The sequence below is a fragment of the Octodon degus genome, unplaced genomic scaffold (assembly GCF_000260255.1).
Source record: "Octodon degus isolate 3935 unplaced genomic scaffold, OctDeg1.0 scaffold00160, whole genome shotgun sequence".
Taxonomy (NCBI): domain Eukaryota; kingdom Metazoa; phylum Chordata; class Mammalia; order Rodentia; family Octodontidae; genus Octodon; species Octodon degus.
In genome coordinates this window covers 4,305,756-4,321,702 of record NW_004524736.1, presented here as the reverse complement: position 1 = coordinate 4,321,702, position 15,947 = coordinate 4,305,756, and the positions used below count along the sequence as shown (strand labels likewise).

Genomic DNA, 15,947 nt, shown 5'->3' with positions numbered 1-15,947 from the left:
CTGGCGGTTGCGCGCCGCCGGGGGCTGCGGCCGTCGCCGGACCCGCGCCCGCCCCCGGACTCCCTGAAGGGGCCTGCGGTGCTGCCGCTGCGCGCTCCTTGGCCCGAGGACCGGGTCCCAGAGCAGCGTTCACGCCGCTGCCCCTCAGGGGCTGCACGGATTACCACTCCTCGCGCTAGCAGACGGCGGACCAACTGAGCCCAGTTTTTGTCTTTTTAACCCTTCCGACAAGAGCAGAGGAGAAAGGGGGTGTGTGTCTGGGGAGGGCGAAGGCTCCGCGAACACCTCCTCTTAACTCTCGCAGCCCCGCGAGCTCACGACTGCAATCAGCTGCCGCCAGCCCTGAGCGGCCGACGCCGGGAGAGCGGAGCGCAGCAGCAGCAGCAGCGGGCGAGCAAGCGCGGCCTGGGCGGCTTCGGGGCGCCCCCGCACCCCCGCCGGCGGCGGCTAGGAGCGGGCTGGGGGCGCCGGAGGCACACTTTGGCGATGAAGCGCCTTCCCCTGCGGACGGAGCGAGCGGGTGCCAGGGTCCAAGGACAAAGCAGAGAAGCTCTGGTGGCGCCGCTCCTCGGGCCGAGGGGGGGGCATGCACCTGCATAGCCCGCCGGGCCTTGGCTCTCCCTGGTGCGCCTCAACTCCGCGGCTTCGCCGGCTCTGGATTTACTAGAAGCCATTTTGTCTCCCCCACCCCTCCCATCCCCTCCCCTTTGCCCTCCCCGCCCCCACTACTTCCCCCTTTTGTTAATTAAAAACTAAGAAGTCGGAATGGGGATGAGGTGTCCAGTTCCCGAGGAGAAATCCTGAGGACAGCACGCCAGTTCTTCCCTGCCTTCCTTCCGAGGTAGGTGACGGCGATTTGGGTGGGGATGGTTGCAATGTGGGAGAGAAAGTCTTGGCTTTTGGATGGATGGCCTAGGGGTGGGTTGGTGGTTGAGGGGACGCTCTGTAGTTTGGCAAGATTTTTCTTGGTCGATCTGCTCTCTCTAATCGCCCCCTCCCCACCTCCTTCTCCAGATGGAAAGAGGAGCTCCTAGCTCACTTAAGCCGGGGTAGGGCTGGTTCTCCTTTCTGAGCCAAAATCCCAGGCGATGGTGAATTATGAACGTGCCACACCATGAAGCTCTTGTGGCAGGTAACTGTGCACCACACCTGGAATGCCATCCTGCTCCCCGTCGTCTACCTCACGGCGCAAGTGTGGATTCTGTGTGCAGCCATCGCTGCTGCCGCCTCAGCCGGTCCCCAGAACTGCCCTTCTGTTTGCTCTTGTAGTAACCAGTTCAGCAAGGTGGTGTGCACCCGTCGGGGCCTCTCAGAGGTCCCGCAGGGTATTCCCTCCAACACCCGGTACCTCAACCTCATGGAAAACAACATCCAGATGATCCAGGCTGACACCTTCCGACACCTCCACCACCTGGAGGTCCTGCAACTGGGCCGGAACTCCATCCGGCAGATTGAGGTGGGGGCCTTCAATGGCCTGGCCAGTCTCAACACCCTGGAGCTGTTTGACAACTGGCTGACCGTCATCCCCAGTGGGGCCTTTGAGTATCTGTCCAAGCTGCGGGAGCTCTGGCTTCGCAACAACCCCATAGAAAGCATCCCTTCTTATGCCTTCAACCGAGTGCCCTCCCTCATGAGACTGGATTTGGGGGAGCTCAAAAAGCTGGAGTACATCTCTGAGGGGGCTTTTGAAGGACTGTTCAACCTCAAGTACCTGAACTTGGGCATGTGCAACATTAAAGATATGCCCAATCTCACACCCTTGGTGGGGCTAGAAGAACTGGAGATGTCAGGGAACCACTTTCCTGAGATCAGGCCGGGCTCCTTCCATGGCCTAAGCTCTCTCAAGAAGCTATGGGTCATGAACTCACAAGTGAGCCTGATTGAGCGGAATGCTTTTGATGGGCTGGCCTCACTTGTGGAATTAAACCTAGCCCACAATAACCTCTCTTCTTTGCCCCATGACCTCTTCACCCCGCTGAGGTACTTGGTGGAGTTGCACCTACACCACAATCCTTGGAACTGTGATTGTGACATTCTGTGGCTAGCCTGGTGGCTCCGAGAGTATATACCCACCAATTCCACCTGCTGTGGCCGCTGCCATGCCCCTATGCACATGCGAGGCCGCTATTTGGTGGAGGTAGACCAGGCCTCTTTCCAGTGCTCTGCCCCCTTCATCATGGATGCACCCCGGGACCTCAACATCTCGGAGGGTCGGATGGCGGAACTTAAATGTCGGACTCCTCCCATGTCTTCTGTAAAGTGGTTACTACCCAATGGGACAGTGCTCAGCCATGCCTCCCGCCACCCACGGATCTCTGTCCTCAATGATGGCACCTTGAACTTTTCCCATGTGCTGCTCTCAGACACTGGGGTATACACATGCATGGTGACCAATGTGGCAGGAAACTCCAATGCCTCGGCCTACCTCAATGTGAGCACGGCCGAGCTCAACACCTCCAACTACAGCTTCTTCACCACCGTAACAGTGGAGACCACAGAGAGCTCACCTGAGGACACAACACGAAAGTACAAACCTGTTCCTACCACATCTACGGGTTATCAGCCGGCGTATACCACCTCTACCACGGTGCTCATTCAGACCACCCGTGTGCCCAAGCAGGTGGCAGTACCCGCGACAGACACTACTGACAAGATGCAGACTAGCCTGGATGAAGTCATGAAGACCACCAAGATCATCATTGGCTGCTTTGTGGCAGTGACTCTGCTAGCTGCCGCCATGTTGATTGTCTTCTATAAACTTCGCAAGCGGCACCAGCAGCGGAGTACAGTCACAGCTGCCCGGACAGTTGAAATTATCCAGGTGGATGAAGACATCCCAGCAGCGGCATCTACGGCAGCAGCTGCAGCTCCATCCAGTGTATCAGGTGAGGGGGCAGTAGTGCTGCCCACAATTCATGACCATATTAACTACAACACCTACAAACCAGCACATGGGGCCCACTGGACAGAAAACAGCCTGGGGAATTCTCTGCACCCCACAGTCACCACTATCTCTGAACCTTATATAATTCAGACCCATACCAAGGACAAGGTACAGGAAACTCAAATATGACTCTCCTGCCCCAAAAACTTATAAGATGCAATAGAATGCACACACACACACAAAAAGACAGCAACTTTTGTACAGAGCGGGGAGAGACTTTTTCTTGTATATGCTTATATATTAAATCTATGGGCTGGTTAAAAAAACAGATTATATTAAAATTTAAAAAGAAAAAATCAAAACAAAACTATTTTCTAACTTGTAAGTTCTATTTAAGGGGAGGGAGGGGAATCTTGGGAATGTGGTGGGGGTACAAACCACAAGTCAACTTGCTATGCTGCCAGAAGGGATTTCTGGTGTAAGGTGGAAACTGCTAAGATAAAACAAACAACAACAACAACAAATACCCCACACCCCCAAAGAGGTAGTAGGGTGTGGGTTGCTGAGGAGTAGGAGGGATAAACTGCATCTGTCATTTTTTTAAAAGATGCTTCATAGGATACAGGAATACCCATTTCTACAGACATCTTTCCTAAGCTGAGAGCTGTCTTTGCAGATTTCTCTTATTAAAAAAAAAAAAACAAAAAAACAAAACAAAACGAAACAAAAAAACTCAGAACAAACAAAAAAGCACCATAAATTTGTACTGTGCCAAAATGCTGAAAGGCAATAATTTTTTTTCTTCAGAGGTCAAGGGGAAGATAAATCTGTATGTGTATTTTAAACAGGAAAACCACCTAAATTCAAATGAATCCTTAAAGGGGCTGAGTCTTTGTCTATGTGCACAGTCCTCCATCTGTGCACTGGGACACGGGTATTCCTTGCCTGACAGTGCTCTGAAGCACTCATGAGCTGAGAAGGAGGGGAGCTGGCGTAGCTCTGAGTCAAATGCTTTCTGCACCAGATTCCTGCAGTTGGGCTTAACCCACTCTGCAAGGCATGTGTCTATTCAGGGTTTCCCAGAAGGAGGAGGCCCTTTCTAAAGGGGGTGCGGCACCAGGGGAGGTTAGGAAGGAGAGCAGCAGCAGAGGGGATGATTCACCGGAGGCCATAAATTAGCATTGTGCCATGTCCACCTGTTGTTTCGGGTATCTGACAAATGATTGTAGACAATGATGGCATTTTATGATTTTTCAAAAAAGGTCTTGTTTGTTTTAAGGTGGAGAGTGAGGAGAGGCTGGGAGTGGGGAGCCTGGGGGAGTGGAAGCTTTTCTCATGCTTGGGCTTGGTGACTATTCTAAATGCTGATTCATTAGGGATTATTACAGTTGATGCCAACTGGTTGTGATGATAGAGTGGAGGCAGAACATAAGTAGAGAAGAAAAAAGGAGAGGCAAAAAGGGCAAAGGCTCACTTAAGGAAGCCTTTCCCAATCAGGATGCTTCACAAAAACAATGTGAAATCCAGCTAAGAGTGACACGCATGCATATATGAGTTCTGCATGGAGTCCTGTTGAATGGGGTGTTGCGAGGGGAAGCTTCCCTCCCCCAGGCCCACCTCTGAAGTCTAGGAGAAAGGGTGAAGGGTGGGGGAAGGCTGAGATCTCTGTTACTCTGAACCATTTAATGATGTAACTTCTTTCAGTTATTCATTAGCTTTAAGAGGAAATAAAGGGTTCAGATTTGAAAGGGGGTGGTATGGGTGGGGGGAATGCCAACAGAGCAACACTGATTGTAATGTGAGAAAAGTGTATTTTTGTATTTTAATAAATATTGTTCAATTTTTAATTCAGTGTCCCGAAAGGGTTAAATTGAATAAGATACTGAAACTATAGATTCTTATGAACACTGACCAAGTCATTTCTATGAAGAAAAACAGGGGGCAGGGGAAAGGGAGGGAAAAGATATGGGGGTGGGAGGGATAAATGTTAATTTTTTTTTAAGTATGGGAAAATGCTAAAGCTGTCAACAACCTTTCCTTAGCTTAAATAAATGCACCCCAATCCTAGTGCATCTTCCTCGAGCTAAGTGTGTTAGTCCCTGGCTTTGTTGGGGGTATAACCAAACTCCCCATGCCTGGGAAAACCAGGGGAAATGGGTCAGCCTCAGCTCCTGGGACCTGGCCAGAAGTTAAATGCCACCTCAGCAAAAGCTGCTGGTCAGGCAGCACCAGCTCTACCCAAGGACCCAAGGGGGGCTGGATTTAAGAGGGCTGCAGTAATGTAGTTTGGCTGCAATTTCCCACAGGCAGCGTTGCTTCTGTTCTCTTGCTGTTAAATAGTCCGGTGTGTCTTGGTGGAGGTGGGGTCTGTCTCCTGAGGCTCCCAGAGCAACGACTGCCAGGGCAGCTCTGTGATCTGGGACCCTGCGTTTCTGTAGCGCTAGTATTTATATTAATGCAGGGAATCGGGACTGAGTGGGTGTGATCTCTGGCATGGAGAAGGGAAAGAGGCAGGCAGTACTTTGCAGCAGTTGCTAAGACATGGCTAAGAAAGGCCAATGCTTATCCTCCTGGGCACATAGATTATTTCTGGGTTTCAGTGTTTGTGGGAGCATATACGCACAGGCACAGTTGTAAATTGCCACTCATGTTCAGAGGCACCAAAAATCTGCTCCCTCAGGCTTTCTTTTACCACTCTACCCTCAATGAAGAGAAAAGTGCAGCAGATCAAAGGGTGGGCCTTGGCTAGGACCACCTGAAAAAGCAAAAAGTGACTTCCTTTTCTCATGCCACATCACACAACTCAGGCTGTTTAAAACAGTTTTCAGGTGTACATCCCAGGGCAGCTGTAGAAGTTGTTTTTGAAACAACAGATAAAGAACCAATTTCTTAACACTTTATTTTTAAAAAGGCATTGGGCAGTCAGTAAATTATGCAGTTACTCTGCAATGACAAAAGGTCTGTGGCTAAACAAAGGTTTTAGGAGAGAGGTAGAGAAATGGGACTAAAAAATATTGGGAAAGAGTCCTCAGAACAAATGCATTTGTCCTGGGATCGATCACATTTAGGTCTTGGGATCTGAGGGAGAAATGCTTTCCAGAGGAACCTCAAGGGAAGGGGTGGGGGGAAATGAGAATATGGTCCCTCGCCATGAGTATCTTTGGTGCTGCAGGGGCAGGTCCTTTCCCTATCAGGTCTACTCTTCAGTGTGGCATTGTTGCAGCATTTGGACCAGTAACCTTCCTTTGCTATGATACTGGGTACATCTTTAGTAGCAGGAACTTGGGATGGCTTTTCAGAGAATCCCAAGAGCATGGAAGTGCAGCCTTTAAGGCTGTTTGAGTGACTCATTCTTGGGCTTGGCCAAGCTGCAAGGTTGGTTACCTGGGAGTGGGATGTGGGTTGGTAGCTCTTCATGGGAGTAGTTATAGCAACACATTAGAGGTAAAGACTTTGCAGCTGATTATATGGTGTTATAGACTTTTCATTATAGAATTTTTTTCAAGGCTGTGGAAAATCATTTAGCCTAATCTCGTTGCATTTTATGGTCAAGGAAACTGAGCCCCAGAGAAACAAAGACAAATCCAAGGTCACATTGCTAGTAAGTGGAAGAGGTGGGGCCAAGCCCTAGATCTCTTGACTCCCAAGTCAAACATGATTCCTCAAACTTTTATTCAGTATCAAGAATGTAGTTTTTTCTTTGCCAATAGGCAGTTAAATGGTCTTTCATAGATACTTCTATGTACTCATCTCCTACTGAGAGCTGTTCATCCTTCATCACAACCAGCTCTACTGCCTTGCAGAGCCTAACCTAAACTGTGTTCAGCAAGGGGCTTGACTCTCAGGATTAGACACAACAGTTTTCTGATGCTTAGGCTTAATGGTAGACAAACAGCAAATTGCACAGATAGACAGTTATAGAAGAAAGGGTGAAGTAGGTAAGACGGTGCATTTATAGTGAGATGGATGGCTTGGCCTCCTCCCAGCCTTGGGCAGGAGAACTGTGCAGAATAGAGGACTGACACAGGTCTTGAAACACCACAGAGATGCTCCATAGTGGAATGGTTTCTACACGTCATTTGGATCAATGACTAGGACATGGGGGTGGGTGGACAGCTCCTTAATTCTCCCCCTTCACTGTATCTACCAAGCCTGAGCTACTTTAATGCTACACTGTAGTTGCTACTTCCATAATCTGCTTCATAGCTTCTTAGCATCCTTCAGTGTAATGCTGCATCCTATTATCAATGTAGGTAGACAGACAGGCTAGTATCTAAGGCCTGGAGACATTAGCTTTATCGTGGCTATTTAGCATGTATTGAGGCCAGCAACTTGCTGTGTGCAGGATGGAACAATGTACACAGAGTCCCTGCAAGACAGTTCTATTGTTGGCAGGGAAGAGGCCCAAAGTCCACGGCCTCTGGCTTCACTCAGTGGTGCTGACTAGACTGGGAGAGCACTAGGAGGGTCTTACTAACTCTACCCCAGGGGGCTAGAGTCCGTAATTTAGGCTCCACCATTTCACTGCACCAAAGCAGCAAGGGCTTAAAATTAGAGGAGAGAACATTTATATCCAACATATGTCTGATTTTATCTCTCTCGCTGGCACTCAGCACTCCATGCCATCGGCTAATGCAGGCACTGTTCACGCCATTGCTAAATCCTGCCTCAGCTAAACTGCAAGGCAGCTTTTGGCTCAAAGCAACTCTTGGTCTCCATCCATTTAGAAAGCACCCTTTCCCCTGCAGTGGAAAGAAGGGTTTGGGCAGTGGATTCACATTGTTATTACCTTTGCTTTAAATTAAAATGAAGTAAATCACTCTTTGGAGCAGGATTAAGGACTTCAAAAATTATACTGGTCAACACACAAAGCAGTGTAGCATAGGGCTTAAGTAAATTATGGGGTCAGTCTCCCTGGGTTGAATCCCAGCCCATCACTTACTGTGTGACTTTGGGCAGATACTCTTATTTTTTCACATATAAAATGGAGACAGTCTTTACTTCACTACACGGGTTGTAAAGACTGAAATTATCTGATACTTAGCACAGTGCCTCACATTGTGTAGTAAGCACTATACAGTTGGCAGCTATTTAATGATATGTATATTCAAAAGACCAGCTCCTATGGCTAGCTATATTTTTGAACTCTATGCTTGTCCAAAGAGAATGTATACCCATGGAGCTATTAAAGAAGGATAGTTATCTAGAGACAGTGCCATCTATAACCCTCAGGACTATGGAAAACATAGTTGTACTCTTTTCCCAGGAAAGCCCTGTCTTCTACTCTGATCCTTAAATCAGCTCTACAGCTGGCCCAAGGCAATATTTTAGTCAAGGAATAGATTATCTTTTTTTCTTTATAAGCCAGAAGAAAGTAAAGGTTCTTCTGCTAACAGAGGTATCCAAGCTGAGGGCTAGACAGAACAGTTCCACCTGAGTTGCCTAGGTCCTTATAAGCTTCCTAGAGGCTTCTCTCATCTCTAGTCTTCTGTCAGGGTGCAGCTGATGCAGTATTATTCAGAAGATAGTGATAAAATCCTCTATGGCTACGAAGCCTTACCAGGCCTGGGGGCTGTCAGAGGAGGCAGCTTTCCATGAGGGGGGAAAGGCTATTAACACAGAGAGGGCTACTGGGGCTCCTAAGCAGGGTTGGAGAGCTTAGAGAAAAGGCAGGAAAAAAAGCACCATAATTTGAGCAAGTGAGAGAACAACAGAGCTGTGTGGCAGATACACAGACAAGGGTCTGCATTGCAGTTAAAGAGGAAAGCCAGGGAGATTCCTTTGCTTCGGCAAGCAAGAGCCTGGCTGGGCTCTGCATGGTGGAGGACTGTTAGTGCGAAACTGATGGCATGGAACAGAGGAAAAGAAAAGCAGGAGATTAACTTTCCAAGAGAGGCCGGACAATGCATTTTGCTGTCCTAATGAGAGGACAGAATTAGATTTTAGGATGATCGTAGGTTTTATTCCCTTGTACCTGCCAACTCCACCGTCAGTACTTGGGCCAAACCACCTAGCCACAACAGTCCTGTTCTTTCTTCTGGGGGCTGTCCTCTGCTTCTGACCCTGACAGCTAACTTGGGTTACTCTGAACCTATCTCCTTATTTGTTTAAGGCACAGTAATGGGGGGAAGAGAAGAGGGTGTGCAGTTCACTGTTTATCCTTAAAAAGAGTATTATTCCAGAGGGGAGGCTATTACATAAATAGTGTTTTCCCAAAAAATAATGATGGCTATGAGTTCAGTGCTTGTGGGCCCTTGCAGTGAGTCAGAGATTAGGCTTAGGCAGGGGGAGATATCCTGGGAGAAGCTGACTGTCAAAGCTGAGTTATTACTTGAGAGGATGGCATTACTTTCTCAAAGCAAAGTTGGGAACCTGCAGTAGGTAGGTAATACTGAGATAAGGGGCTACTCTACCACCACTTGTGAAAGCCAGATGGACCAAGCCATAAGTTCACTCGTTCTGTGGACCTAAGAAACAATACTGGAGCATTTAGTAACATTCAAATCAGTTACAAAATGCCAAAGGTGCAATCTTTGATGCACTTGTTTCTTTTAAATCTACCTACATTCTTAAATCTTCATTGACAAAATAAACAATCCAGTTAATTGTCCTATCAGGTTTTCTTTAATAATCCCCATTTAAATCCATTCATCTACCATGATAGGGCCTAGGAAATCCTACTCAGTCTATCCATGCAAGAAGAATGATGGCTCTTTCTTCCTGCTAATAGTTTGCATGCTGTATGCTCTCTAAGGTTCCTTAATCTGTAATCTCTTTCACAGTTCCTTTAAGGTCTCAACTCCTGCTTCCTTGTATCTCTGAGCTGGTGCTGATTTAGTCACTAGATAAGTCAGTCTACCTGCTCAGTGAGTCAGCAAGGGGAATAAGAAGAGCTTTCACACACTAACTGTCCTTGGACAGAGTTTGGTTTCTTGGCCTTAGGCTACTTCTTCCCAGCCTTCAAGGCCTGGTTTCCTTTCTCACTTCTCCACTCATCCAGATTCATTAAGACCATTCAGACAGCTGCTCCCACTCAGGTCCCCCTGTCAGTGAACTGAATGAATTATAGGCAGCTCTCCACAGAGGCAGTTCCAACTAAGTGCTAGTTCCCTGGATCCCGTGGCTGTTTTTGGAGAAATGCACACTGTATCCTTCACCATAGCTCAGAAATGGGGTTGAGGCCTCAGACGCTAACAGCTGTTTCTGCAGCCTGCCAGCCACAGTGGTTACAAGTTATAATCTATTACCATTGCAAGAAGACTTAATTTCTGGACTTAAAGGAAGTCGGATAATACTTTATCCTATTAGCGTTTGCTTGTGCGAACTGACAATGGCTTCCTTCTGACATGACAGCATATTCTTCCAATTCATCTCTGTAAGGCTGGGGAGGGGAAGTCTGGAGTGGGAAAGGAGAGAGGAAAATAAAGCCTAAGGAAAAGCCTGCTGAAGGAACCTCCAAAAGAAAGACTATTTTCCCTGTCAGAAGTGGGGAGAGGTTGCTCAGAGGGTCAGGGCAAGGATGCATGACCTCAAACCAAAGCTGCATTTCATCCTGTTTCTCTCAGGAAGAAAATTATCACTAGCACTGGGTGTGTTGAGTGCACATATGTCAGAAATAGGGACTGAAGCTATGGAGAAGTATGGACACAGGAAGACTAGACTAAAGCACTGGCCTACCTTGAGCCCTTTCTGTTTTAGTCCACTGTGCCTTTGGATAGCTTTTCCTTCCCTTACCTCTTCCTGCTTTTCGCTCAAGTCCATGCCCACTCTGCCTAGTAAGTGGAATCATGTCAGCTTTGGGCACCTTCCCATCATGGGTGTGTGATCCCAGCAGGCTGACTTTTGGATGGAAATAGACACTGAGGCGCACGGCTTCTAACTTTAGGGTTGTGGACATAGTCCAGAGTAAACTTCCAGGTTTATTCAGAAAATCTACTTCATTTTATTTTTGAGTCAAATGACAGCCAAAGAGACTTCAGTTACCATGCAGCTAGGGATGCAGAGCAACTAGATCTCCGCTCTCTGGGCTCTCAACGCAGTGGTACTATGAACATTAACAGGGTCACCATCATGTACAACTCCAGGGATCTCCATTTACAGAAATGGCAAACTGATTAGTGCCTCCCAGTCTGCAATCTCATGCAATACTTAACTGTTACCTTCCAAAAGGGGAGGGGACCAAGAGACAGGCTTTTTCCACCAGCTGTTTATTGGTGCTTTATGCTCTGAGACATGGTGCCCACTTATGGTTTCATTTAAATAGCAAGACTTGGGCTGGTGAGATGGCTTAGTGGTCTAAAGCACCTGCTTACAACAAGCTTAGCAAAGCACAAGGGACCACGGTTCAATCCCCTAGCACCACATGCCAGCTAGCCCTGCCCCCTGGTGGGCTGAGCTGGCCACACACACAAATAAATAAATAAATATTAAAAAAATAAATAAATAAATAGCAAGACTTGAGAAATGAGGCAAGTTTTCCTTTCTCTCTAGCCATATGAGAGTTTAGAAGGGAGTCCAAACACCTAATAAATCAAATAGGGCCTTTGTGGCTTCCATGGTTTTCCCCTTCTGTTGACCTGAGCAGAGTACTAGGTGAAGAACCTCTACCTCTGCTCAGAAGAGGCTCGAGAACCTAAATCATGGTAAATTCTGGTCAAGGTCATGAAGACCCTTGAAGAAGCAGAGAAGTCTGGAAACCTGCTTTCACTTTTTTGTGTTTTGTGTGTTGCGTAAGCAAGGGGACCCTCAAAGGGAAAGCTCAGACAGCCCACACTCACTTGTGGGCCAACTCTGAAACAGAGCCTGGAAGCTGGTAAACTGTCTTCTTTCTCTCCCATCTCAACAAATCCTCTCCTGGGAATTGAATGAAGTGACCCTGGTTATAATTTTATCACATGTATTTAATTAGAATGTGCCTCCTTCATGATGGTTTCAAGTGAAGTCCCAATAGAAACATTCTAAAAGAACAGCCGCTTTCAGCAAAGGATCTCTTCTAACCAAATTAATTTAGCAGACATTTGCTGTCTTGAATTGGGTGGAGTTACCTCTTTTCAACTTCAAAGCTGGGAAGAGAAAGGAGGTGGAGAACGCAGAGAAATAAAGAGGAGGGCAGGGGCTTCCAGCAAATGAGTTTCCATCTATTAAGGAGCAGTAATTTCTGTGAGCTCCCCTAGAGACCAGTACCCTCCAATAATGGCCTGACTCTAATGATTCCTACTCCTAAGCAACAGCCTGTGTTATGCTGTGTTGAGACAAACTGTGCCAGAGAATTCCCTTTCTCTCCAAGGAGCTGCTATCATTACGCTGGAGAGATTAACCAGCCAGGAGGATGTGCTCTTGGTGGGGAGAGAAAGATAACCAAACGGGATGATGCTCTTCTCTAGCAGGCTTGCTTCAGCTGATCTCGGAGGCAAAAGCTGAGAGATGAGAAGACAGTGATAGGCAGAAAGGATTCCTAGTCATGAGTAGATCAGTGGACAAGGGGCAGATGGCCAGAGAAAAGCCTAGGTGCTTCCTGATGAGCTGAGAAAAGTACCAGCTAGCTGGGAGGCAGGGGCAGGTCTTTGGGGTGCAGGTTAAACACAGACATAAAGGACAAAACTGAGGAGCACTTGAGATATGAAACTCAGGACTAAGTTCATTGGAATCAAGTGGAATCATTTTTTGGTCCCTAAATATTGGTCATTTTCAGGCATGCAGTCTAATAACAGTGAAGTTAGGGCCACAGATGTGATTACTGGGTCAGTGGAAGATGTGTGCACACGAGGAGGGTTTGTTTCACACTGCCCTCCGAACACTGAAATCTGGCATAAGAGCAAACAGTGTGGCTCTAGTCATTGCTGAAGCTGCTGCCAGCAGGCCGTGAGTAGGGGGCAGGGAGTCCCCTGACTTTGCTCCTGGTGGCTTCCCTGTGATGGAGACGGACTGCTTCCAGAGGCCTCAGTGCCAGATGTGCCAGCAAATAGCCTTGACAGAGAGCCTGCAGTGCGGACAGATGCCCTGGGCCGTATTCAGGATGGCGAGACCCTTTATGGTACTGCGGCTTGGCTCTGGGGCAGTGCCAGAGCGGCAGGGTGATGTTCCTCGCCCAGATTCATTTCCCCCTAAACCTCTTCAAATATGTGGGCCATGGAGGGAGGCAAATTTAATTAAATTACCCTTACAGACTGCCCTTCCTGGGCAAGGGCTAAAAATGGGCTCACGCTGACATGCAGACCCGTCTGTGTGCACAGAGCATGCATTTCTTTGTGCAGGGCTGTCAGCAGCTGGAAGGGGCTAGAAAGGCTCAGGGCTGGACCCAGGTACCTGGCCCCTTTTGCTGCAGCAGGGAAGTCTCAACAATAATCCAACCCAGGCCCCATACAGCTCTCATGACCTTTTCTTTTCCACTTACAAATGACTGAGCAGCATCCCTCCTCCCTGCATCAATTCACTTCTCCTCAAATGCCTCTTGCTGGTTCTTTGGACTTTCCCGTAAGGCAGTGTACCCTGTACTACGCCGTGGAAGGAGCAGAGCTGAAGCAAGGTGTGATTCAGAAGTGCACACGGGTATGGTTTGTTGTGCTTGGCAAGAGACAGAAGGGTCTCCGGGGTGACTCTCCAGAGTACTACTTCAGCAGTTCCCTACCGGCAACTCCATGCTGGACAGAGAGCCCTTGCTGGGTGCCAGAGTGAAGCAACAAAGTTTCCTTTGCCCCATTACAGCACAAATGCTACTGTGGGCAGAGGACCTGAACAATAAACCAAGGCAGACAAGGTTGGGAGTAACTGGATGCATTTCATATGTGAAAATCAGCAAACAAAACAAGTAGTGGCTGTGCTGAGTCTGTCAGCCCCACAAGGTCACTCCCTTTCCCTTCTGCAAGTTCAGGCCTCATTGCTCCAGTCTGCCATGAGCATCAAGACGTTGCCCCCAAGTGGTGCCGCTGCTGGAGCTGCAAGAGGGCTTCCCTCTGCTGGTGTGAGCCGGCTGCTGAGACAAAGTCTGTGTGGCACGGGATCAGCACACATCAAGGGCTGTGCAGTGGCTTTTCCATACACAACTGAGACTGGGGAAGAGATAGCTGGGGAACCTTTTTCCTGACTTGTTCCCAGAGAGAACAGAGCTGATTCTCATGCCTGAAATTTTGCTGGATAGAACACATGGAGCCTGAGGGGTAGCCCTTTACTGGGTCAATGGGAAAAAATCTCCCTGGGTAATTAGTAGTTGTACCTGTGCTGCCCTTTCATATCCAGGGCAGCCTGGCAGCAGGCAGACATCTAGATGACAGGAGCAGTGTGGGCACAAAGCTCCGTAACCCAATCTCCCAGCCAGGGAACTGGGAGGATAAGGCAGGCAGCATCCTGCTGCAGCTGTGTTGTCCTCCTGCTGTCGGACTGTTCTCTGACATAACGGGGTGGATGGCAATGTATCTGTCACATGCTGTTGTTGCTGGCTAAAGTTTCTGGCTGTGCATCTGATGGTTACTTTCAGAATTAAGACAAATACGGTTTAATTTCAGTCCTGGAGATGCCTCAAAAACCTGGACTAAGTCCCTAAGCGCAGCATTTCCATATGACTAAAATTCTTAAAGAGAAGTCAGGCAGGACACTAAAATTTGGTTAGTTGCAAGGAAAAAGGAGTGGGTCCAAGAGAATAGATACATTTCCTATGATTAAGAGGTTAAATAGGCAGTGTAACAGAGAAAGCGACTGATATTTCAGTTGCTTTATTCCATGTCATATGTATAGTCCCATGTCCACTTGGATGTGAAGACTTCTATTTTCTTCAAATTCTAGGGATGGAGGCAAATGCTTCTTCAGACTTCAGTCTTCTTATTGGTCCTTGAGTGCCACTAAAGATATTTCAGCATTATCAATTACTGAAAATATCCTTACCCCGAAGCAAACACACAGCTGTATACAGAGGGGATAATATCTCAATTCTGATATTCTCTATCGGAAAGATTTGTCTTAGGGGCTTCTGCTCCTCCCTACTTAAGCAGTCTGGGACATAACAGTTTGCTGTAATGGAGAAAAGTCTTGAAATAATGTGTAGAAAAGCTAAGTAAGCATCAGAGAGAGTAATGTGAATATTGGTATTGCTGAACCAACGGCATTCTAATAGCTGCGAGAGCTCTGAGGTTTACAGATGACCCAAATGTATTTACATAGTGTGCCCTACCTAGAACCAAACAGGCATTATAGTGGACGGATGCCACAGGCTTTCCTCCTTTTCTGCAGGCTGCTGCCAGTGGGGGCGGCTGTGAGTCTCACTTGGGCAGAGCCTGATAGCTGGGATGTCTCACTTCTGTGCAACTTTGTATTCCTGCTGCCTAGCAATAAGCCAGTACGGGGGGAAGGCCTACGGGGTACCTTAACACTGCTGCAGTGTGCCAAGGCTCTCACAACCCCTGTCACACTTATTACTTCATTTCTGTCCGAAAAGAACAAGGAGAAGGGACACTGGCTGACTGCAATGGTATACTACAGGGCCTTAACTTTTCCTTGAAGTGGATTGAGAAAATGAGTAGCAATATTTTGAGAAGTTGCCAAAGTCTGCATAGAAAGGGGAAGTGCAGAACAAAGGTGGGATCTGATACCTGTTCTTTCCTCCGGTTTGCTCTCAGCTCCCAATAATACGATATAGAGTTGTTGGTAGTAAGACCAACTGCAAAACTAGATTCACTTTCATGTAGGCTGGAAATGTTTCTGTACAACATGAACTTAAACCTTTCCCTATCCTTATTCTGGGAGTTTCAGACAATTTCCTTTTAAAAATCATGTCACCTTGGTTAATATGCCAGAACTTGAACTAAGAGTAGTCTTCATCTTAGCCCCAGGTTGACCCCTAGGCAAGCCTGGCCCCTTCCTCTCAGGGGAACAGGGCACGAGAGGGGATGGGAGTGGCAGACGTTGCTGGGTATGGCTGGGGCCATCTGCACTACTGTGAAGCAAGGTTGGCTCAGACAGAAGGTGCGAGGGAGGAGGTGCAGCTGCTGATGGCTCAGACAGCTTGGACCTGTCCAGGCAAACAAGCTGCTCAAGTGCAAGAACAGCCAGCCAAATAGACAGAGCACGAATA

The 15,947-nt window shown here is 47.9% G+C and overlaps 2 protein-coding genes across 2 annotated transcripts in view; one reads left to right on the top strand and one right to left on the bottom strand.

The window, feature by feature from the left end:
- Positions 1 to 15,947, bottom strand: part of Snd1 (staphylococcal nuclease and tudor domain containing 1) — a 443,244-nt gene that overhangs the window by 56,514 nt on the left and 370,783 nt on the right. The window lies entirely within an intron of this gene.
- On the top strand, positions 18 to 3,246 carry Lrrc4 (leucine rich repeat containing 4). The gene is made up of 2 exons (XM_004642715.2): positions 18 to 841; positions 1,015 to 3,246. The coding sequence occupies exon 2, from the start codon at positions 1,115 to 1,117 to the stop codon at positions 3,071 to 3,073; it is 1,959 nt and encodes a 652-aa protein (XP_004642772.1). The 5' UTR covers positions 18 to 841; positions 1,015 to 1,114; the 3' UTR covers positions 3,074 to 3,246.

Bases quoted from the DNA above. Each gene is read 5' to 3' on its own strand.
- Lrrc4 (XM_004642715.2), top strand. From the start codon at position 1,115: ATGAAGCTCTTGTGGCAGGTAACTGTGCACCACACCTGGAATGCCATC.